Consider the following 26,015-nt stretch of genomic DNA (forward strand, 5'->3'; position numbering starts at 1 on the left):
GACGATTCATCTTTATGAAGGTCAGTCGATCAACTGAGTCAGTGGACAGGCGCATCCTGTGATTGGTTACAAAGCCTCCAGCAGCACTGAAGGTGCGTTTCAAAAGAATGCTGGATGCAGGACAGGCCAGTAGCTCAATTGCATACTGTGCAAGCTCTGGCCAGTGATCCGGGGGGTGTTCGACTCATCCCTAATCACCATGTATAATACATAAGGGGGGATATGATCACCATGTATAAATACATAAGAAGGATATGATCACCATGTATAATATATAAGGGGGGATATGATCACCATGTATAATATATAAGGGGGGATATGATAACCATGTATAATACATAAGAGGGATATGATCGCCATGTATAAATACATAGGGGGGATATGATCACCATGTATAAATACATAGGGGGGATATGATCACCATAAGTGGTCCGTATAGTGAACTTGGGGTTCAGTTATTTGCTTTGAGGTCATCACAGAGGACACGTGGGCATTCTTTATGTTTTAAGGAAAACATATTTAACCCCCACATATGGAAAGGCTTCTTCACAGTAAGAGCTCTAAAAATATGGAATAGACTCCCTCAATGACTAGTTCTGGCCTAAAGACGGATTCATTCCTAAATGCACAAAACATAACTGGATACTAACATTTAGAACTGAACTGTGGGTATGGACGTGTATACGGATGTATACGGATGTTTTCTAATTGCTGTTTTTTTCCGTTGATTGAGACTAGTGCATTTTTCCAACCTGACTAAATATGTAACTATTTTTTAAATGTCAGTAATAGGGTGGATGCTATCTTTTTAAAAGTAACCCCATACAAAGACATACTTTATATAATTTTTTCTTTCTTTAGCTTAGCATTCCAATGTGGGGCAGTTCAACCCATTGTTATGCCGATACAGGGCGGTGGAGAATGGGGGGGGGGGGGGGTTGGAAATATATATATATACCCAGATATATACATTATTCTGGGATTCTACGCTCACAAGCTTCCTCCAGCTTACAATGGCAGCACACACATATATCCTACTGCTGGCAGCTATCTGTGTAGGAGCAGGTAGGTGGCAACTGATACTATTGATAATATGATCTTTTTCTGGGGATTTTTACAATTTTATTTTATGATGCAATTAAAAAAAAAAAAAAAAAAGAAAGAAAATTCTATCAATGAGTAATATATATATATATATATATATATATATATATATATATATATATATATATATAAATTTGATATTTTCAATATTCTTTGAGATGATTGGATTTCAAACGGTTTCATTACAACTTCCTTAAAATGTGATTATTATATTCTGCTCCATGGCTGAAGGCACGCTGTTGTCTGGGGCTGGAGACCCTTAGGTGTCCGCACTTTTTTTTTTTTCTTCTTCTTTTGGTGCCTCCATTTTTTTTCTTATTTCTTCTCTACCCCTCATATTACCATGATCCCCCAGTTGCAAAATAGTCATTTTCAGAATGCTTGTTCAAATGTCTTATGCCCCGTACACACGGTCGGAAATTTCCGACGGAAAAAATGTGCGATCGGATCTTGCTGTCGGAAAATCCGATCGCGTGTGGACTCCATCGGACTTTTTCCGTCGAAATTTCCGAAGCACAAAGTTTGAGAGCCGGATCTTAAAATTTTCCGACAACAAAATCCGATCGTTTAAATTTCCGATCGCGTGTAGACAATTCCGAGGCACAAAGTGCCACGCATGCTCAGGATAAATCACGAGGCGAAAGCCATTGGCTACTGGCCCATTTATAGTCCCGTCGTATGTGTTGTACGTCACCCCGTTCAGAACGATCGGATTTTCCGACAACTTTGTGCGACCGTGTGTGTAAAAGACAAGTTTGCGGTCGACGGATTTTGTGGTCGGAATGTACGACCGCGTGTATGGGGCATTAGAGCTGTAAAAATATGGATTAGACTCCCTTAGCGACTAGTTCTGGCCTAGAGACGGATTCATTCCTAAATGCACAAAACATAACTGGATACTAACATTTAGAACTGAACTGCGAGTGGGAGTATGGGAGTGTATATGGATGTATACGGATGTTTTCTATTTGTTTTGTTTTTTTCTGTTGATTGAGACTATTGTATTTTTCCAACCTGACTAAATACGGAACTATTTTTTAAATGTCAGTAATAGGGTGGATGCTATCTTTTTAAAGGTAGTCCCATACAAACACAGACATACTTTATATAATCTTCTCTTTCTTTAGCTTAGCATTCCAATGTGGGGCAGTTCAACCCATTGTTATGCCGATACAGGGCGTTGGAGATTGGGTTGGGGGGGGGGTGGAAATATATATATATATATATATATATATATATATATATATATATACCCAGATATATACATTATTCTGGCATTATTCTGGGATTCTACGCTCACAAGCTTCCTCCAGCTTACAATGGCAGCACACACATATATCCTACTGCTGGCAGCTATCTGTGTAGGAGCAGGTAGGTGGCAACTGATACTATTGATAATATGATCTTTTTCTGGGGATTTTTACAATTTTATGATGCAATTAAAAAAAAAAAAAAAAAAATATTCCATCAAAGCGTAATATATATATATATATATATATATATAGAAAGGCCAGTATGGTGGCCTGAAATTATGGGAGGAGCCCGGTGGTGTATATAACCTGCCGTCCGCCCATCTTCCTTGTCGGTTCCGGTGCGCGATATCTGACACGTCAGATATCAAGGGCCGACTATCCAGATCAGACGCAGCGAGCCTGTTCGGCGGTTCCCGCGTTTTCGTCTTCAATTCGACAATCCCGTCTCGTCCATCAGCGTCCGTAGGTTCGTCGTCGCTGTACCCATCGAATTTGTCGCTCGGGCCGGCTGTCGCAGGTAGGGCTTCGGCACCCTCTTTTATTACGTTTTCGATGTACCATTATTTTGCTTGTACGCACAAGCCGCTCTGTTCTGTCATATCGAATGTTTCGGTGGCCTCGTACACTTGTCACTGTATGCTACTTTCGACGTAGGCGTTGTCATCATTCGACACGTTCGATTACGCCACGACAGGCGATTCATTCGCAGCTACGGCATTCGAAACCGTTCGACTGCCGTGCATTTCTATTGTAGCGGTCGAATCGTTCGACCCACAGCCGACTGCTTGTTACGACAAGGCAATCAGTCCGCACGTGTCGCTGCTCTGCTCCAGTTCGAATGTGTCTCTTCATTTCTTGCAATTATGTTATGTGTCTCATTTCACCTCGTTCAAACATTTCAGTCCCAGTCATTTCTGCTGCTCCAATATCATTTCTGTCACTAGTCGCGCTCCGTCGCGAATCCTGTCGCACCGCTGGTGCACCGATTCGCTTTGAAGTGCCCCAGGGTTCGGCCTCATTTCTGTACATGCTCCAGAGACGGAATCACTTGCAGGTTCACGCTCGGTCCCTGATTCTTGTCTTTGTCATGGCATATCATTTCTGTCACTTATTACGCTCCAATTCGAATCCTGTCGCATTCCTCTATGCACCGATTCGTCCTGGTGCGCCCAGCTGCTACGCCTCATTTCAGTACATGCTCCAAAGACGGGATTCATTTGTTAGGTGCATGGGCTCGTCTTCTGATTCCAGTCTTTGTCATGGGTTTCATTTCATTTCACCTATCACGTTCCGGTACGAATAGTCATGTTCATGGACCAATTCGTCTCGGCGTGCCCCAGGAATGGCCTCATTTCAGTACATGCGCCAGAGACGGATTCATTATTTGCTACCATCGGTCCACTCGTTGAATCTTGTCTCTGTCATGGGATATCATTTCTGTCACTTATTACACTCCAATTCGAATCCTGTCGCATGTTACTATGCACCGATTCGTTCTGGCGTGCCCAGCTGCTACGCCTCATTTCAGTACATGCGCCAGAGACGGATTCATTATTTGCTACCATCAGTCCAGTCGTTGAATCTTGTCTCTGTCATGGGATATCATTTCTGTCACTTATTACACTCCGATTCGAATCTCGTTGCATTTATTTGATGCACCAATTCGTTCCGGTGTGCCCAGCTGCTACGCCTCATTTCAGTACATGCTCCAAAGACGGGATTCATTTGTTAGGTGCTTGGGCTCGTCGTCTGATTCCAGTCTTTGTCATGGGTTTCATTTCATTTCACCTATCACGTTCCGGTACGAATAGTCATGTTCATGGACCAAATTCGTTCCGGCGTGCCCCAGGAATGGCCTCATTTCAGTACATGCTCCAGGTTCCGCTTCGTGCTCGGTCGCAAGTTTGTGGCATGGCGATTCGGATCTCTGTCATGGCAGATTCACTCATTTCACGGTCACGTGTTACTTCCCGCTTCTAGTCCAGTTGGTTTTTCAACGTTGGATTCTTATCGGGGGGCCTTGCTCATCAGCCTCATTTCACTAAAAAAAAAAAAAAAAAAAAAAGGAGGGGAAGGAAAAAAAAAAAAAAAAGGGAAAAAAAAAAAAAAGGGGGGGGGGGGGGCGATTCAGGGGGGTGGGAAAGAGGAAAATTTATTTCCTTCCTTGGTGTCGTTTATCTCGTGTGTGACGTCTCACTTCCACTGTTAGCTAGCCTTCGTCAGGTGGGAGTCTCAAACAAACTTCACCTTCATCTCCTCAGGTCAGTCGAGTTCAGTAGGTCCAGCCTGCACCTGGTCAGACGGTGCCTTCTTAGGTAAGCATAATCATCTAGCGGGAAATGCCCTTCAGCAAAGCTGCCTTCTTTGAAACAGGTATTTCTTTAGGAGTCTCCAACCAGTTGTAATCCATCTCACCCCTTATAGGTCCGTATTAGGAGAAAGAATCGCATCAGAGGGCTTGTGGCCTCGTCAGACCCAATTTCCGCCACCATGTCCCAGGCCGGCAGCGAGGACCTCACGGCTCCATTGTCTCCATCCGGTTCAGAGAATGGCAGCCAAAGGGCCTTCAGAGCTTGGACCATTCCCAGGCTAACAGCCGAGCTAAGACGCAGGGGTGTCCCCTTCCCAGCAACAGCCAGAAAGGCAGAGCTTTTCCGGCTCCTGTTTCCTCCTCCCGCGGCGGTGGAGGCTTCTACTCAGCAGGCCTCCTTAGGCTCCATCGCCTCTTCTATCTCCCAGCTCCACACCCTGGTGTCATCTATCACGACCTCGATGACAGATCTGCAGGGCCGAGTAGCCCTCCTCGAGACCCAACCCTCTGTCTCTCCGCCTGTACCAGCGTCCCTACCAGTTGTGAGCCCTCCTGCAGGTATCCCCGGAGCTGCACCGATAGTGTTCCCATCGCATATGGTGTCAGCAAACATCAGGAAGGACATTTTAGAGGGAAAGGACGTCAATTTGGCTTCCTTGCTGATCTCAATTCATGAGCTGGCAGAGAATAAAGCCTATACTTGGGGGGACGTATCAGTGGTCCTCAAAGCTAAGGACTCCAGATTAGATAGGAAGCTCTCAGTTACTGAGTTTACCTTAGCTTTTGGCATGATGAGGGACATCATTTGCTCGGCCTCCCCTGGCAGGAGGGAGGAGCTGGATCGGTACCTCCATGTGGTAGTTGACCTGGGCTACAAATACGGCGGATCTTCTTTTTATGACTACCACCGATCCTTCTCCGCTAAAGCAGCCGCCAGGCTTTCCCAGTTCCAGACCCCTACGGATTGGAGCACAATGGACACAGAACTGTTCTGCCGCCACTTCGCGGGGCTTCGGTCCCCTCTGTGTACAATCTGCCAGTCAGCAACACATACTGCGGCCTGGTGCGCTACCTCAGTGGCAGCCCCGCCCTTCGTCGGCCCATCTACCTCGGGGGCCGCTCAGGGCCTGCAAGTGCCAGCTCGCCCGCCACAGACCGATAAGCTAGGGCGCCCAGTTAAAACCATGGGCGGTGCTTCGATCTGCAATAATTATAACAGTGGGTCGTGTAATTTCAGCCAGTGTAGGCTGCTCCATGTGTGCACCCAATGTCATAGAGCTCACCCCCGGCTCATGTGTGAGATCAAGCAGCTCAAAAGGTCCTGACTAAGCCGGCTCAATGTGTCGTGGCTTAGCGTCTACCTATCCAGCCACCCTACCCCCTCACTGTCCACCTTCCTCGTCCAGGGCTTCACGGAAGGCTTTCACACTGGACTCATCTCTCTCCCTCACGTCACACACGAGTGCCAGAACCTCCGCTCAGCAGCCACGGATGAGCTTGCCATCGACCAACTGCTGCAATCTGAACTAGATCAGGACTTTGTCATCGGCCCTTTCATACAGCCCCCATTCGTCACCTGGCGAGTCAGCCCTATTGGGCTTGTCAAGGGCAAGTTCTCTAATAAACTCAGATTGGTTTATGATTTGTCAGCGCCTCATTCCTCTACGGTCCCCAGTCTCAATTCCCTTATTCCCTCTGAGGAGTTCTCCCTTAAATATGCATCAGTAGACATGGCCATCCAGGCCATTCTTAAGACAGGTACAGGTACCTGGCTCTCCAAGGCCGACATCTCAAATGCTTTTAAACTTCTTCCTATCCATCCTTCCCTCTGGTGCTGGCATGGAATCAAGTGGAGGCAGCAGTACTACTTTGCCACTAAGCTCACGTTCGGGTCCAAGAGTAGTCCTTGGCTCTTCGACACCTTCGCACAGGCTCTTGCTTGGATCTTGTTACATGTAGCCCAGTGTCGGGAAGTCATTCATTATCTGGATGACTTCCTGCTGATAGAGCCGCCCGGCTCTCCCCCACAAGATCTGGCTAAGTTGAGGGGAGTCTTCGGTAACCTTAATGTCCCCATTGCGGAGCACAAGGTGGAGGGTCCGTCGCAGGCTATCACCTTTCTCGGGGTCAGCCTAGACACTAACACCATGCAGGCCAGCCTTCCCCCGGATAAACTGACCCGCATCAGGACGGTCCTGAGGGACTTTACTCATGCCAGGACTTGTACCAAGAGACAGCTCCAGTCCCTCCTTGGTATGCTCAATTTTGCTATGCGCATCATCCCCCAGGGGCGCTCGTTCGTGTCACGCCTGCTGGCCTTATTATCCCACTCTCAGGACCCGGAGCAAGTACTCAACCTGGATTCCGCGGCTATTGCAGACCTAGCCATGTGGGAGGAATTCCTGTCCTCCTGGAACGGAGTGTCCCTGTTCGTCCCCTCCGTGTCCGCCCTGTCACCTCGGGTGGTGACCGACGCAGCGGCCTCCACGGGCTTTGCGGCTATTTTTGGCAACCTCTGGCTCGCAGCCCCCTGGCCTCCACAGATACTGGCTATTCCTGGCTTCACTGAGACGTCCTCCCTGTTTGAGCTATATCCCATTGTAGCCGCTGCACACACCTGGGGCCGCAGCTGGTCAGGCCAGACGGTGGTCTTTTCTACAGATAACCTGGCCACTGCGGAGATTGTCAATAAAGGCAGGTCCAGATCTCTACAGATTATGTCCTTCCTGCGGCGACTGACCCAGCTCTCATTATTGTTTCAGTTCAACCTTCATTGTTCTTTTGTCCCCGGCAAATTTAATCAGGCGGCGGATGCCCTCTCCCGCTTTAACTTTGTTTCGTTTTTTGATCAGGTACCCGGAGCCGGACCAACTTCTGCAGCTATCCCGGACTGGTCTCAACTGACATTGGATTAGCCCCGCACTTGTCAGCAGCGACTCAACTTATTGATCACTCCCTCTCAGACAATACCCGCAAGGCCTATCAGTCGGCCTGGAGGGCCTTTACTCGCTTCATATCGTCCCACAATACAGAGACCTCCCGGGTCAAGCAAGTCCTTGCCTTCCTTTCCTACTGCCATTCGGACTTGGCATTATCGTTCAACACAATCCGATTGTACTTGGCCGGGGTACAACACTTCACGTCCCTCCAGGACCCTACTAAGCCCTCCTTATTCACCTGTCACGCCGTCCGGGCACTCATGCGCGGCATTCAGAAACGTCGGCCGGTTTCCAGCATCAAACGGCTGCCTATCACGGGCGAAGTATTCAGGGACATGTCAGACATTCTGGCCTCCTCACCTTTCGGTCTCCATGTCAGTGTCGTCCTGCAAGCAGCCATACACCTGGCCTTCTACGGCTTCTTGCGGCCAGGCGAATTTACCTGCAGTAGCCCCTCGGCACGTATGCTGTGCAAACACCATCTAGTAAGGTTTGAGGACCATTTCATCCTACATTTAGCGGTCTCAAAGACACAGCAGCTTGGCCCAGGTACGGACATACATCTCTATAAGACCCACAACCGCTGGTGTCCGGTCGCTGTCCTCACCCGCTTGCTGACCCTTTTGGCCGATCAACCAGGGACTGGCCCACTTCTCCCCTTTCACTCCAAACCTCTCAACGCAGCCCAGTTCATGGAGCATGTCAGGATACTCCTGAGCATCCTTCACCTCAATCCTGCGCACTACTCGGGACATTCGTTTCGCATCGGGGCAGCTTCAACAGCCTCCCGCCAAGGGGTCCCGGTCCACGTCATCAAAAAGTTGGGTAGATGGAAGTCCTCCTGTTTTGCCCGTTATGTACCCAATCCGCAAGTTGAGATGGCTCAGGCCTTTGTCAAACTTACCCAGTAACAATCTTGGTTCAATAAAATGCATCCCCTACCTGAGTGTTTTGCCCCCTTATTTTGGTATACCGTACGTTAGACCAGGGCACACTTTCAGGTCCATTTCAGGTAGCGAGTTTATGTTGTCCTTGTCTATCATCCTTGTCCGTATCGGTCAGAGGGCTCTTCACCATAAATAGAAAGGCCAGTATGGTGGCCTGAAATTATGGGAGGAGCCCGGTGGTGTATATAACCTGCCGTCCGCCCATCTTCCTTGTCGGTTCCGGTGCGCGATACCCGCCCACCCGTCCCCTTTTATCAGGCCTTCACTCTAGCATACTCCTCATATGAGTACTCATTTCACCCATTTCATATTCATTTCATTTTAGGGTATGCCCCCTTATTTTGGTATACCGTACGTTAGACCAGGGCACACTTTCAGGTCCATTTCAGGTAGCGAGTTTATGTTGTCCTTGTCTATCATCCTTGTCCGTATCGGTCAGAGGGCTCTTCACCATAAATATATATATATATATATAAAGGAGATATTTGCAATATTATTTGAGATGGTTTCATTACAACTTCCTTAAAATGTGCTTATTATATTCTGCTCAATAGCTGAAGGCACGCTGTTGTCTGGGGCTGGAAATCCTTAGGTGTCCGCACTTTTTTTCTTTTCTTCTTTTGGTGCCTCCATTTTTTTTCTTTATTTTCTTTTTTTTTCCCGTATTTTTCCTCTACCCCTCATATTACCATGATCCCCCAGTTGCAATATAGTCATTTTCAGAATGCTTGTTCAAATGTCTAAGCCCTTGTACACACGGTCGGAGATTCCGACAACCAAATCCGTCGGATTTTGTCCGTCGGATCTTGCCCGAAACTGTTGCATACACACGGTCGGACAAAGTTGTCGAAAAATCCGATCTTTCAGAACGTGATGACGTAATTTTTCGTTACAACGGGACTACCATCAGGCTAGTAGCCAATAGCTTTGATGTAGGAATTTGATCTGAGCATGCGTGGCACTTTGTCCGATCGAAATTCTCTACACATGATCGGAGTATGTCCGATCGAACCAGTTGGTCGGGAAATATTTTCAACATGTTGGAAAATTGGGTCCGACGGATATTCCGACGGAAACAGTCCGATGCATACCACACACAGTCGGATTATCCGACAACGCGGTCCGATAGGACACATTCCGACGGATTCTCCGACCGTGTGTACAGGGGCTTAGAGTAAAGGGCAAGATTTGACAATCAGTTTTGACCAGATCGAGCAAGTGAAAACAAAAATAAAAAAATAGAAGATCAAGGGTGGAAAATTTTTGTTGAATGCAATAGGAACTATGAAACCTGTGACAGAAGGAGGCTCTGTCACTGTAAGCCCTTGTACACACGTTCGGACATTCCAACAACAAAATCTGTCTGATTTTTTTCCGACGGATTTTGTCCGAAACTGGTGTTGCATACACACGGTCGGACAAAGTCGTTGGAAAATCCGATCGTTCGGAACGTGATGACGTTATTTCGTTGCGAAGGGACTACGCTGCGGCTAGTAGCCAATAGCTTTGGTCTCGTAATTTGATCTGAGCATGCGTGGCACTTTGTCCGATCGGAGTTCTCTACAAACGATCGGACAAAGTCCGATCGGATCATGTTGTCGGAAAGTTTTATATCCAGCTCTCAAACTTTGTTGGTCGGACATTCCGACGGAAAAAGTCCGATGGAGCCCACACACGGTCGGATTATCCGACAACACGGTCCAATCGGACCTTTCCCGTCGGAATTTCCGACCGTGTGTACAGGGGCTTAGAGTAAAGGGCCAGATTTGACAATCAATTTTGACCAGCAAGTGAAAAAAATAAATAAAAAAAAATAGAAGGACAAGGGTGGAAATTATTTTTTGAATCCAATAGAAACTATGAAACCTGTGACAGAAGGAGGCTCTGTCACTGTAAGCCCTTGTACACACGGTCGGACATTCTGACAACCAAATCCGTCTGATTTTTTCCGACGGATTTTGTCCGAAACTGAGCAGCTCCTGCCCCCGCCCTCCATTCAGCTCCCGCCTCCAGCTCTGCAGTTAACAGGAGAGCAGCGGAGGACAAGGGCGGCAGAGCCGTGGTCACGATCTACGTCTGCGGTCAACCAGTCAATCAAGATCGAGAGCTTGGTGGCCCCCGCTGTAGATTATCTAGAATATCAAGCAAGGTCCTATTGAAACACTAAGCCCTTGTACACATGGTCGGAGATTCCGACAACCAAATCCGTCGGAGAAATTCCGACGGATTAATTCCGGAAGAGGTCCGGAAGTGGTGTTGCATACACACGGTCGGACAAAGTTGTCGGGAAATCTGATCGTACGTAACGTGATGACGTTATTTGGTTACGACGGGACTACGTTCACGCTAGTAGCCAATAGCTTTGGTGTAAGAATTTGATCTGAGCATGCGTGGCACTTTGTCCGATTGGAATTCTCTACACATGATCGGACAAAGTCCGATCGGATCTTGTTGTCGGAAAATTTTACCGACAAGTTGGAAAACTTGGTCCGTCGGATATTCCGACGGAAACAGTCCGATGGTGACCACACACAGTCGGATTATCCGACAAAACGGTCCGATCGGACACATTCCATCGGAATCTCAGACCGTGTGTACAAGGGCTAAGAATATAGGAAAGTGTAACACAGGATTCACATTTATGGGTAAATGCGAGGTTCAGAACTATCACTACTGAGTGGAGAAAGCTACATTTTTGTCTTTCTCCAGATTCTGTAGATTTGAATCAGAACATTCAATCCTGCATCCGGGATTTGCTAGATGCCTGTAACTTGGCTGACTACACGGGTCTGCAGGGTCATTATATACTCAGGTCTAAGAATTACTCAGAACTCCCATTTCAGATACAGCTTCCAGTTTGGAGACGGAAGGTCTCACCCAGGGTCAGGGGGCCTCAGTCAGAAGTCACGGGACTCATCAAAGGGTCCGAAAACCCAGCCAAGAGCCATGAGACAGAGGTCTCCTCAAGGGGTCAGAAAACCCAGCCAAGAGCCAGGAGACAGCAGGTCTCCGTTCCAGGAGTCAGGTCAGCTCCTATCCGGGGTGTCAGGAGAACCACAATCTTTAAGCCAGAGGTGGGCTGTGCCAAAGGGCGCTGTAACTTAAAGAGGGATTCCACCAAAAAAAAATTATTAAAAGCCAGCAGCTATAAATACTACAGCTGCTGACTTTTACTAAATGGACATTCACCTGTCCCGGGTTCCAGCGATGCCGGCAGCCGAGGCTGATCGATCGCTCGGCCCTCGGCTGCTGCCGCCACCATTCTAGGTGAGGGAATCAGGAAGTGAAGCGAATCGGCTTCACTTCCCGGTTCCCTACTGCGCATGTGCGAGCCGCGCCGCGCAATAGGAAATCTCCGCGCTGTCACTGGGACCCGTGTGTGTCCCAGCAGACAGCGCGGCAGGGCAGGAAATGGCGTAGACTCCCACGGGAGTCTATGCCCGGAAGTGGGTGTAAATACCTGTCTTTGACAGGTATCTCCACCCCCCTCCCCCCTGAAAGGTGTCAATTGTGACACCGGAGGGGGGGAGGGTTCCGATCAGCGGAGGTTCCACTTTAGGGTGGAACCCCGCTTTAAGGCTAGAAAGCCAAATGTTCCAGGAGAGCTGGGTGACACATTTAAAAGGACTGGAAAGAGGAGCAGCAGTGAGCCAGGTGGCTCAGTATTTTCATTTATGCCTGTTATGTGGAAGAAACCCCTGCAACCGATGTGATGTACAAGTGAACTTTTCAGTTATTGAATAAAAGTGGACTGCCACGCCCTAAAAGTGCAGTTTGGACTGGCACAACTCATTGTAAATGCACCTCTGCTTGAGTTTAATCTCCTTTATCTCACAAATCATCATTAGCTCTATGTGCATGCACTTGTCAAGGTTAAGTAGAACATTGAGACATTGACATTGCTACTCGAACAAAAAGTCATTCAAGGTGCCATTAAATGACCAGACGAGCGAAAGATCCGTAATAATGAGGAGATCTTCCAACTAGCCTGGAATGCAAATTCCCTCCAGCAAAAAAAACATGGTGTGATACTGGAGCTTAGAATCAGCCTATTTACTCTGCAGCTTAGACCGTAGTATTTTTATAATCTGCCATTCACCCCGGAGCTCTAACTATCGGAAGTGGCCGTCAGATGCCTTACCTGGCTCTAGCCTACCTATGCTGGTTATTGAGCTCTAATTTAAAACTAGCTATAGAATCCCAGAACAGAAGGGACAGGGGTAACTAGCCTAACAGGAGTTGCATATAAACGCTACTGCAATAAACAAGCAGGGGCGGACTGACAACTCATGGGGCCCCCGGGCAATAGGAGATTATGGGCCCCCCAGGCAATCAGAGATTATGGGGCCACACAGTATACACAAACACACACACACACACAGTATACAATCACACAGTACACACAGACATGTTTCTATTGGCTGAGAAGGTACTGGAGAGGTGGGGCAGCTATAATCTCTGGATTTTTAGACCAAAATGATGTCGGTAAGGGACATTTCAAAGACAGATGTAAAAAAAAACACAATTTTTTTACATACTGTCCCTGGTTTTACTGAGGCTGGCAACCCTGATGGGGCCCCCTAGTGGCATGGGGCCCTCGGGCAGTGCCTCAGTAGCCCAATGGTCTGTGCGCCCCTGTAAACAAGTTTACCTACTAATATACTGGAAGGTAAACACAACACAGAAATACAGTAGCACAGACCTAGCTAGCCGGTACTGTGCATCAGCATCAGGAATATGAGATGAAAGGTCTGCCTGAGGCTGGGGTGGGTCACGCTCTGAAGTGTCGTCTGAGCCATCACACCTGCCTGTTCATCAGAGCAGAGATCAGGAGACGGTATATTGTTGGGTGGAAGGCAGGAGCTGCAGAGGTTCATAATAGCAGGCTGGTGATTGGTTGCTAGGACCGCCCTAGAAAACAATTACTGAGCAGCTCCTGCCCCCACCCTCCACCCAGCTCCCGCCTCCAGCTCTGCAGTTAACAGGAGAGCGGCGGAGGACAAGGGCGGCAGAGCCGTGGTCACGATCTACGTCTGCGGTCAACCAGTCAATCGAGATCGAGAGCTTGGTGGCCCCCGCTGTAGATTATCTAGAACAGCCGTCATTAAATGGCGGCCCGCGGTCCGAGTCCGGACCGAGAGGGGCTTCTGCCCGGACCGCTATGCCGCCTGTGTAGTGAATTACAGCAATCACTGGTTTGCTTGGACCGCGGGTTTCCCTAGCAACCAGTGACGCTGTGCGCATGCGCCCGCCCCCTGCTCCTGACCGGGTCTCTCGGAGCTGTGTTTTACTCACGCTCACAGGCAGTAGGGGGTGTGACATCACGTGCGCGCCCCGCCCCCCATGCTGCCCGCGTTTCCCGATTCCCGGGTCCTGGCTCTCCTTGAGGCAGCTTCAGTTGTGCCCTTCCTCCTGCAGTTGAGGTATGTGGGCACATTAGCTTTCATGCACACTGTTGGGCATATTGTAAGGGGCACACTGATAGGTATATTTGTAATTTGCACAATGCTGGGCTTTTTTTGTAAGGGGCATGCTGATGGGTATATTTTTTATATGCACACTGATTTGCATGTTTTGTTAAGGTGCACCTTAACAAAATATGCCCATCAGTGTGCACTTAAAATATATACCCATCAGCATGCCCCTTAAAATAAAATGTGTCCATCAGAGTGCCCTTTAGCATAAAATAAGGGTCACGCTGATGGGCACCTTTTATGTTAAGGGGTACTCTGATGGACAAATTTAATTTTACGGGGCACGCTGATGGGTATATTTTTAATGTGCACATCGATGGGCATATTTTGTTAAGGGGCACGCTGATGGGCACAACAAAATGTGCCCTACAAAATATGCCCATTGATGTGCACATTAAAAATATACCCACCAGCATACCCCTTAAAATAAAATTTGTCCATCAGAGTGCCTCCTAACATAATAGGCGCCCATCAGTGTGACCCTTATTTCATGTTAAGGGGCACTCTGATGGGCATATTTTATTTTATATTAAAAGGGGCACTCTGATGGGCAAATTTTAAGTTAAGGGGCACATTTTGTTGTCCATCAGAGTGCCCCTTAATATAAAATGTGCCTATCAGCATGACCCTTATTTTATGTTAAGGGGAACCCTGATGTGCACATATTATGTTAAGGGGGACTCTGATGGGTACATCTTATGTAAGGGGACACTGACAGGAATGTCAGTGATGTAAATGGACACTGTGATGGGGACACCTGATGTAAAGGGGCACACTCATGGGCACATTTTATTTTAAGAGCAACACTGATGGGTACATTTTATATTAAAGGGGCACTTTGATGGGCAAATTTTAAGTTAAGGGGCACATTTTGTTGTGTCCATCAGAGTGCCCCTTAATATAAAATGTGCCCATCAGCGTGACCCTTAACATAAAAATTACCCTTCAGCGTGACCCTTATTTTATGTTAAGGGACACCCTGATGGGGACATCTGATGTATGGGGACACTCTGACAGGAAGATCTGATGTAAAGGGGCACTGTGATGGGGACACCCGATGTAAAGGGGCACTGTGATGGGGACACCCGGTGTAAAGGGGCACTGTGATGGGGACACCCGGTGTAAAGGGGCACTGTGATGGGGACACCCGGTGTAAAGGGGCACTGTGATGGGGACACCCGGTGTAAAGGGACACTGTGATGGGGACACCCGATGTAAAGGGACACTGTGATGGGGACACCCGATGTAAAGGGACACTGTGATGGGGACACCCGATGTAAAGGGACACTGTGATGGGGACACCCGATGTAAAGGGACACTGTGATGGGGGCACCCGATGTAAAGGGACACTGTGATGGGGGCACCCGATGTAAAGGGACACTGTGATGGGGACACCCGATGTAAAGGGACACTGTGATGGGGGCACCCGATGTAAAGGGACACTGTGATGGGGACACCCAATGTAAAGGGACACTGTGATGGGGACACCCAATGTAAAGGGACACTGTGATGGGGACACCCGATGTAAAGGGACACTGTGATGGGGGCACCCGATGTAAAGGGACACTGTGATGGGGACACCCGATGTAAAGGGACACTGTGATGGGGACACCCGATGTAAAGAGCAAATGTAAAGCTATCCTAGTTCCAACTGTCCACATGTTTAATATTGTAACTGAAACTTGACAGTAAATATTGTTGAAACGCTAAGAAAATTTTACATTTCTCATGTTTTTGATAGATATACAGTGACTACAATCTTTCTGAGTCATAGCACAGACTTGAGATTTGGACCTCGGCCCAAAGAAAATTTTGGCGACCGGACCTCCTTGAATTTTAATTCATTACCCCTGATCTAGAATATCAAGCAAGGTCCTATTGAAACACTAAGCCCTTGTACACACGGTCGGAGATTCCGACAACCAAATCCGTTGGAGAAATTCAGACGGATTAATTCCAGAAGAGGTCCGGAAGTGATGTTGCATACACACGGTCGGACAAAGTTGTCGGAAAATCCGATTGTACATAACGTGATGATGTTATTTCGTTACGACGGGACTACGTTCAGGCTAGTAGCCAATAGCTTTGGTCTAGGAATTTGATCTGAGCATGCGTGGCACTTTGTCCGTCGGAGTAGGCTACACATGATCATGTGTAGAGAATTTTGAATGGACCAAGTGCCACGCATGCTCAAATCAAATTCCTACATCAAAGCTATTGGCTACTAGCCTGAATGTAGTCCCGTCGTAACGAAATTACGTCATCACGTTCTGAATGATCGGATTTTTCGACAACTTAGTCCTACCGTGTGTATGCAACAGTTTCGGACAAAATCTGACGGATTTGGTTGGCAGAATGTCCGACCGTGTGTACAGGGGCTTAAACCTGAGTATATAATGACCCTGCAAACCCGTGTAGTCAGCCAGGTTGCAGGCATCTAGCAAATCCCGGATGCAGGATTGAATGTTCTGATTCAGATCTACAGAATCTGGAGAAAGACAAAAAAAATTCTGACAACATGATCCGATCGGACCGTGTCAGGGATAAAGTTGTGGAGAAGTATAAAGCAGGGTTAGGTTATAAGAAAAATATCCCAAGCTTTGAACATCTCACGGAGCACTGTTCAATCCATCATCTGAAAATATAGAGACATACCCAGAAAGACTTGCAGCTGTAATTGCAGGGAAAGGCGGTTCTACAAAGTATTGATTCCGGGGGGCGCCATACAAATGCCCCCCACACTTTTCACATATTTATTTATAAAGAAAATTTGAAAACCGTTTATCAGTTTCCTTCCAGTTCAAAATTATGTCCCACTTTGTGTTGGTCTAACACTTAAAATCCCAATAAAAACACATTTACTTTTTTGGTTGTAACATGACAAAATGTGAAAAATATCAAGGGGTATGAATACTTTTTCAAGGCACTGTTTGTGGCCCTGTTAAAACAACTTATCGTTCTTAGCCCTTGTACACACGGTCAGACATTCCGATGGACAATGTCCGATAGGACCGTGTTGTTGGATAATCCGACAGTGTGTGGGCTCCATCGGACTGTTTCCGTCGGAGTATCCGATGGACCAAGTTTTCCAGCTGGGCTATAAAATTTTCCGACAACATGATCCGATCAGACTTTGTCCGATCATGTATAGAGAATTCCGATCGGACAAAGTGCCACGCATGCTCAGATCTAATTCCTACACCAAAGCTATTGGCTACTAGCCTGAACATAGTCCCGTCGTAAAGAAATAACGTCATCACGTTCTGAACGATCGGATTTTCCGACAACTTTGTCCGACCGTGTGTATGCAACAGTTTCGGACAAAATCCGTCAGACAAAATCAGACGGATTTGGTTGTCGGAATGTCCGTCCGTGTGTACAAGGGCTTAGACTTCTCCCAATCCCTTAGGAACCAACCACACTTGGTAGGTAGAGCCTTCCTCAACACCTGTTTAGTCTTTGGCACTTATGGTCCTATACAGGGGTCCAAAAAGGGGTCAACCTTATGACTCCTGCTCATCCATGCGGAGCTATGGAGCAATTCTTAAAGGATCCAAATGCAGCAAGGAAGGCCAACAGAAGTCTATGAAGTTTAGTAAAGGCCACTTGATCTTCTATTGCAGCCACAGCACACAAGATTTTCCTGGTCCAACACCAGGACCAGGGAAATCTTCTCATTCATTGTTGGTAACAGAAACCAATCCTGAATGTCTAGATAGAGCATCAGCTCCAATGTTCTTTTGGCCAGGCTTGTACTTCAGGGTGAATTGATAGTTGGATTAGGCCGCCAACCAGTAATGTACTGTGGCATCCAGTTTGGCTCTGGTTAGGACATTTGTCAAAAGATTAATATCTGTTCTTACTTTAAATGTAGCTCCATACAGTTAAACATGAAACCTAGTCCTTTTAAGAAGGTTTAACCACTTGGCGCCCAAGCTACGTCATATGATGTCGTGGGCTTTGTGGTGGTATATTTGAATGATGCCTGAGGTTACAGACATCATTCAGATATCGGCATTTTCAGCCGCCGATTCCCCGCACCATAAGAATGATCATAGCGGCTGTTCCGACCCGCTTGATCGTTCTTATGGGCGGCAGGAGGGGCCGCCCTCCGGTGCTTCTACCGACTCACCGCTTCCATCGGATAACTGATAACTAGGGCTGTGGAAATGAAATATTAATTCTTCGATTAATCGTTAATTTTTTTGATCGATCAAATTTTTTTTGATCGATCAAAATTCTTTTGACCGGTACTCACCTCTCTGCCGACTTCCCGGGTTCTTCAGGGAGTTCCGCCGGAGATCCAGTGACGTCACCGGACTCCTCCCCCCTTCCCCAAGTGCCTCCGTCTGCTAACAAAGATAAGGGGGAGGGGTCCGGTGACGCTGAAGTTTCTGATTGAACGTAACACGTACGGGGGAGGAGCTACGCATGACGTCACCCGCTGCTGCCCTACAGAACTAACACAATTGTTGGCTTTACATGCTGTGCTTTTATCATCTTTATGTGAGTAGTTTGTGTTTGAACACAAAAATTGAATCTTATACTTAAGCGGTGAGCACTGAGATCTTTTCTTTCTACCCATGACCTGAGATTGTGAGAGAAGTTTTTGGTCCGTGTTAACCCTTTTGATACCCGCATGCATGACCACCTGTTTGCACAGGGGTCCATGCCATAAGGTGAGAGTGATAAGTTAGACCGGAGGTGGAGGGAATGTTGTGCTACTGTGGAAAAAAATAATTACTTACGTCAGTGCTACAGTTTGAATTTAAAACGTTTGTGTGCACTGTGAAGTTAAGTCATGGATTGTGGAAACTAACTAGTGTCGGGTGATTGTATATAGTGTATACCACATTTACCACTGACTAATGCAGAGTTGCAATGCAAGGAGATCAGCTAAAAGTAGTTGGATCTGTGTGTGCGTTATAATTAATCGAAATTAGTCGATTAATCGATTAAAAAAAAAAATCGATTAATCGAACACAAAATTTTTAATCAGTAACAGCCCTACTGATAACCACTTTGCTTTCTTGCATTTCTTCTTCTTTGGGATGCTCTTGATTCCCTAAACTTTTGAATAACCGCTAGCCTAAATAACCCACCACAAAACGACATACTCACCAAATCAGGTGGTGAATCCATGCAGTCCTCCGCCAGACACTCCTTGTGCTTGAAGCTCCATATCCAAATCAGCCAAACTCAGATTTTTGGGGTGCAAAATATATGGATTGAGTTAATCTATCAAAGATAGAGAAATTCAACAAAAGGAAGAAAAACCATTACATTGGCGAAAACAGTGCTTATTATGTACTGCTTTTATCACTATACATAAACTACGTAGAGGGTTCTTACCCTTTCACACCACACCGCCGGATTTGCGGCGGATTTGCGGCACATTTGGCGCGCTAGCGGGGCGCTTTTACCCCCGCTAGCGGCCGCGAAAGGGTTAAAACCGCCGGCAATACGCCGCAATAGCGGTGTTTTGTCAGCGGTATTACAGAGCTGCCCCATTGATTTCAATGGGGAGCAGCGGTGGAGGAGCGGTAAACACAAACCGCCCCTTCGCCGCTCCAAAGAAGCTGCTGGCATGACTTTTTTCTGATGTCCTGCCAGCGCACCGCTGTAGTGTGAAAGCCCATAGGGATTTCACACTACATACAATGGTGCAGCTTCTTTAGGGCGTATTGCAGGCGCTATTTCTAACGCTATAGCGCCTGCAAAACGCCCTGGTGTGAAAGGGGTCTAAGAGAGGCAAGGATGTGGCATTCCCTCTCAGCAGGAGGCATTGATAGTTTCAAGAAACTATTAGATAAGCACCTGAACGACAGCAACATACAGGGATATACAATGTAATACTGACATATAATCACACACATACCCTGCAATATAAGATCTACCCTCCAAATAAGCCCTAGTTAAAGTCCTTGTAGTTCTTATTTTCAGGGTAGGGCTTATTTTCAGGGAAAGGTGGTAGGGCTTATTTGGTGGGTAGGGCTTATATTGCAGCCATCACCGACAATCACGCTAGGTCTTATTTTTGGGGAAACAGGGTAGGTTGGACTTGATGGACTTGTGTCTTTTTTCAACCTCACCTACTATGTAACTGTAAATATATACGTTTTATCTGTTTTTATTGCTGGAGTCACACTTTAAATTGTTCTCTTTCAGCCTATTCCCTGCAATGTTACACATGCAGCTATGAAACCAGCAACAGCAACTGCAAGACGGGGACGACCTGCCCATCCGGATCCGGCTACTGCCAGACAGACTTAGTAACTGCTTCAGCAGGTAAGACTTAATGCGGAGTTCCAACGACAATCAATATATATATATTTTTAAACCTTTTAACTTTAGCTTATAACGTAGCATTGTAACACTCACGTATTTTGTAAAATTCGTCCCCCCGATGTTTAGATTCATATCAGAAATAAACTTAGATAATTAGTTGCTGGCCATTTTCATATCTTGTGGGCATGTGAAGCTCACAAGCAACGAGTACCGGGAATAGGGTGCTGCTGCTGGTTCAGCATGCACCGCCCGTTCTCTCCTCGGTCTCGCGCATGCGCATTCTGTCATTATCACAACGCCGTCAACTACTCAGGTTGCCATCACAACGGGCGGCAGTGTTGGAAGTGCCCGCCCCGTTGTGATGGCAATGAAGACCTCGGTGCTGCCCACTGACTCCTGGGAAATAAAGCAATCAGGGTGACTGAGGATTTGGGACTTTAAATGAAGCAGGCAGGTGTAAAACATTTAAATTTATTGGAAAATCAATGGTAAGTTGCATGAAGATAATCATGAGTACATCAAGAAGACCAATATATTCCATACAATGGATAGACATACAGCAACAACAATTGACCACTAAAAATACAAATCACATTACAAGTGATCATTAAGTAAGTAAAACATATGGTTGGCATAAAACATGGCATATAGTAGCTCTATGCATTTCGTGGATTCATCCACTCTTCAGGAGCATGCACGTGGAAACCTGAATGCTGTATTATAGTAATAAGAATATCTAACAGGTCTGACCCTGTCACGGAGGCAAAGATTAAAATAAAATAATTAGAAGTAATATTGGCTAAGATAAACCCCCCAAAAAACACTCTCAAGAGTACTTACATTATCTGTGTCTATGCAGTAGCAATGTGCCAAAATGAATCAGAATAACCCCATATGGGTATCACTGGTGGGAGCTGAGGTGGTTAAGGCAGATCAGGACTAGGACATGGATGGTTTCCAAAAAAGGAAATTCCAAAAATTAATGATGGTCAGCAGTGACCATATGTGCTAAAAATAAATATGAAAGAAAGATTATAAAATAGGTTGGAAGATCATATTATGTGGTACAATAAGTCATCTGTCCTAAACTTGGTAAAGGATAGGATAATGAGATGCTAATGAGTGTATAGATAAGGTTGACTTAGTGAGAGTAGAGGGTTGGAATGATTAGAAAAGTGAAATATATAGATTTTAAGAAACCATATCAACCAAGAAAAATGATGACAAACATCTCCCAGGAGCAGTGGTGAGCGGAGGGAAGTGATGTAAAGATCCGCAGTGATGAAGATGGAAGATTTCAAGGGACCACATAGCAACAGGCATGAAAAGGAAATTTAAAAACAAATTCTGCAAATGTTTTTTACTGTATCATTTCATGCAATAAACAAGGCGTCCTAATGGTGGTCAAGGTTGGTAATGCTGCACAATAAAAACCTGTGGCTTTGTGTAAGAAAAAAAAGGCAGGTGGCCTTCTGTGTATTTAATTAGCACCCAGCTGCCCAGGTCAGGAGGAAAGGGTTAATGTTTCGCCGTCTTACCACGATGTGTTCAAGAGCTTGCGCTGTGGTCCAGCCTCCCTCCCGTGTTCTGTAAAAGGGAGGAGGTCTGGATCCTAAGGAGGGCTCCTGAGAACACTTGGAGAAATGCGTGGGGAACATACGTGACTAGAGGCTTACTGGGACCTGTGGTTCGTTATGGAACCCCAATTCCCTGGAAACCCCAGGAACATGGACTTCTTTGTTTGAGCATTACCAAGCATGGACTTTCCTCAAACAGGATTCACCTGGGCAGGTAACCTGGGGCAACCACCGTGAGGTTTACTTAGGAAAAGAATGGTATTGCATGTTATGCCAAGTTTACAGTAAAAGTTTATTCAACTGCTCATGGCCTGGTCTGAAGTTGCTCAGGGGGTGCATGTGAGGTCTTGGCGTATTATTAAAGAACGTGGATCCAAAACCACAAAACGGGGTATGTATAACATCACTATGAAAGTGGTTCATTCTAAAAGACAAGAAGGAAGAGGTAGTTTCCGTGAGTGGTCACAATTTTAATTATCCAGACATAGACTGGGCAGAAGAAACTGCAGCATTCATCTAAAGCTCGCCATTTCCAAAGTGTCTTGTAGGACAATTTCATGGGTCAGATGGTAAATGCACCATCTAGAAAAAAAGCGTTACTAGACCTACTGATTACCAACAATACAGACCTGATCACAGATGTTGAAATACGGGGCAATTTAGGAAACAGCGATCACAGGTCAATTTGTTTCAGTATAAATCACACAAATAGGAAACATAAGGGGAATACAAAAAGACAATGAATTTCAAAAGAGCCATCTTCCCTAAACTACGCTCCTTGCTAGAGGGTACTAAATGGGATAAAATCTTAGCAACATAAAACACGAAGTAAAAATGGGTATGCTTTAAGAGCATATTAAATAAGGGTATTAGCCAGTGCATCCCAATAGGAAATAAATTTAAAGTGATAATAAAAGTCCTGGGTGGCGTCGCAACATAAAAATGCATATAAAAGGTGAAGGCCTTCAAAAAAAACAAGGCTGAGGGATCATCTTCAGTATTCCAACTTTACAAAGAATGCAGCAAGAAATGTAAGGGTGCAATCAGGGTGGCTAAGATAGAACACCAAAGGCGCATAGCGGAGAAGAGTAAAGAAAAATCCCAAGAAATTATTTAAGTATATAAATAGTAAGAAAGGGAGGTTAGATCATATTGGTCCCATAAAGAATGATGAAAGGAATCTGTTTACAAAGGATGGAGAGATGGCAAAGGTATTGAATTTTTTCTTCTCCTCAGTCTTCACGAGGGAAACGAGGGGCTTCAGTAACCAAAATTGCAATGTTTATCCTCATGACACGTCACAGGAAGCACCCTCATGGTTAATAGAGGACAAAATTAGAAATAGACTTGAAAAACTTAACATTAATAAATCACGGGACCAGATGGCTTGCACCTGAGGGTCCTTAAGGAACCATTGTTCCTAATTTTTGTGAATAGTCTACTGACTGGAATGGTATCAGCAGATTGGAGAAAAGCCAATGTAGCACCAATATTTAAAAAAGGTCCCAAAATACATCCCTGGGAATTACAGGCCAGTTAGCCTAACATCAATAGTATGCAAACTCTTGGAGGGGATGATAAGGGACTATATACAAGATTTTAGTAATGAGAACGGTATCATTAGCAGTAATCAGCATGGATTCATGAAGAATCGTTCTTGCCAAACCAATCTATTAACCTTCTATGAGGAGGTGAGCTGACATCTATATAAAGGAAGGCCTGTAGACGTGGTGTATCGGGATTTTGCAAAAGCATTTGACACAGTTCCCCATAAACGTTTACTGTACAAGCTAAGGTCTGTCAGCATGGAAAATAGGGTGAGTACAAAACTGGCCACAAGGGCGAGTTCAGAGGGTATAGATAAATGGGGAGTACTTGGAATGATCCGATGTGGAAAGTGGTGTCCCCCAGGGTTTTGTCCTGGGACCAATCCTATTTAATTTATTCATAAATGACCTGGAGGATACGATAAACAGCTCAATCTCTGTATTTGCGGACGATACTAAGCTAAGCAGGGCAATAATTTATCCCCAGAATGTGGAAACCTTGCAAAAAAATCTGAACAAAATAGTGGGGTGTGCAACTACATGGCAAATGAGGTTTAATGTAGAAAAATGTAAAATAATGCATTTGGATGGCAAAAATATGAATGCAATCTATACACTGGGGGGAGAACCTCTGGGGGAATCTAGGATGGAAAAGGACCTGAGGGTCCTAGTAGATGATAGGCTCAGCAATGGCATGCAATGCCAAGCTGCTGCAAGCAAAGCAAACAGAATATTGGCATTAAAAAGGGGATCAATTCCAGAGATAAAACGATAATTCTCCCGCTCTACAAGACTCTGGTCCGGCCGCACCTGGAGTATGCCATCCAGTTCTGGGCATCAGTCCTTAGGAAGGATGTACTGGAACTGGAGAGAGTCCAGAGAAGGTGAAGCTAATAAAGGGACTGGAGGACCTTAGTTATGAGGAAAGGTTACGAAGAGACGCTTTAGAATTTAAAAAGACACGCAGCCATTCACTAAATTTAGAAGAGAAGCAGTTTAACCTTAAACTACGTAGAGGGTTCTTTACTGTAAGAGTGGCAAGGATGTGGAATTCTCTTCCACAGGCGGTGGTCTCAGTCGATAATTTAAAAAAAACTGTTAGATAAGCACAGGCCAGGAACTTATAGGGACCCTTAGAAAGTGGGAAGAGAGGGGCAAGCTGGATTTACAGGGGAAAATGAAGGACTGATTATTATCATGACGTATAGTTAACACCAAACATTACCTTTGCTTATGTATTCTTTCATCATATGTTCAGCTCGAATTGGCCGGATTTGTGACATGCACACGTTAAGAGAAAAATATCATACTAGAGTTTAAAGATTGTTCCAATTGTTCTTTCTCTGTAGCTGGAATATCTGTAACTGTGATCTCCAAGAACTGTTCATCCAGCTGCACGCCATCCAGTAGCAGCGTTGCCACCGCTTCAACCTCTACAGCCTGCTGCACCACCGACCTGTGCAACGTCAGCGGAGCCATCAGCATCAAGTCCGGCTATGCCGCCATTGTCCTGGTGATGGGAATCATCCTGATGTTCTTCAGTGACTCACTTCTCTAATATATGATGTGAAACAACAGATTGTCCAACCCTCATCAATAAACCCACTGTAATAAAAGTCTTGGTGTTGTGTGTCTGTTTCTTGCCATGTCTACATTATTGGATGTCAGACGTCTGCATAGCGAGTCCATCTGTTACATGATGCCTTATGCAAAAATACCCAGGGTGCCATTTCTTCCACTCAAGGACTTTCTATGCTATTATCTGACATGCAACCAGAAGCACTATACTTGAACAGAGTTGGATGAACTGCTCAGGCCGAGCAAAAGTTCTGCCCCAACCTGTCCATCTGTTCGGCGAACACCCAAATTTGAAGGTCGCTTGGTAGGATGTTTGCCCGCTGAGTGCCCCACAATGCACTGCATACTGCATACTAGGGCCTTCATTGGATGAAGCAATGCGCCTGACCAATCAGGGCACAGAGCACTGTCAAAGCCAGTGGTGGCTGGTGCTGAATTTTTTGTTGCTCACTCGCCCATCAACCCACCAGCCCCGCACTTACCCCATCCAGGTCGCGGGCAACTTTGGTGGACTCCCCCTGCGTCTCCTTCTCTGCAGCCCCCCGCTTCTGCTCCCGGCCAATACGGTTGCTTCTCCTCTCGGCCAATCGGGTCCCCCTTCCTGATTTGCCTGGGAGGAGAAGCGGGAAGACATTGGCGAATATTAATTTGCTATTAGAGAGGGGGGAAAAAGGATACGAGATATCAAAAGACACTTTGTGGCTAATTAGTGGATATCTCAAGTGTATCGATATAAGAAAGGTGCCATCATCCTTAATGAATAGAAATTACAACAAGAATGGGTAGGGACTTTGGGATTTTAGAGGCACCAGTATAAATTCAAAAGATTAAAAATGTAATCAGTAAGTAATCTTTATATATAAATTTATTCCAAAATAGAAAAACATACAAGATAAGATAGGAAGAGTTAAAAAGATTTTTTGACACAAGGAATATGTGTCAAAAAATCTTTTTAACTCTTTCTATCTTGTATGTTTTTCTATTTTGGAATACATTT

General features: G+C 45.9%; 1 protein-coding gene across 1 annotated transcript; it reads left to right on the top strand.

Moving 5' to 3' along the window:
- The first annotated feature begins 2,348 nt into the window (after positions 1-2,348).
- LOC143995820 (lymphocyte antigen 6E-like) lies at positions 2,349-25,056 on the top strand. The gene is made up of 3 exons (XM_077490532.1): positions 2,349-2,475; positions 20,197-20,316; positions 24,790-25,056. Exons 1-3 carry the CDS (start codon positions 2,424-2,426, stop codon positions 24,996-24,998), a joined length of 381 nt encoding a protein of 126 aa, XP_077346658.1. The 5' UTR covers positions 2,349-2,423; the 3' UTR covers positions 24,999-25,056.
- Positions 25,057-26,015: the final 959 nt, after the last annotated feature.

This window comes from Lithobates pipiens, unplaced genomic scaffold (assembly GCF_037356315.1).
Source record: "Lithobates pipiens isolate NorthernLeopardFrog02 unplaced genomic scaffold, aLitPip1_a1.2 Scaffold_19, whole genome shotgun sequence".
Classification (NCBI taxonomy): domain Eukaryota; kingdom Metazoa; phylum Chordata; class Amphibia; order Anura; family Ranidae; genus Lithobates; species Lithobates pipiens.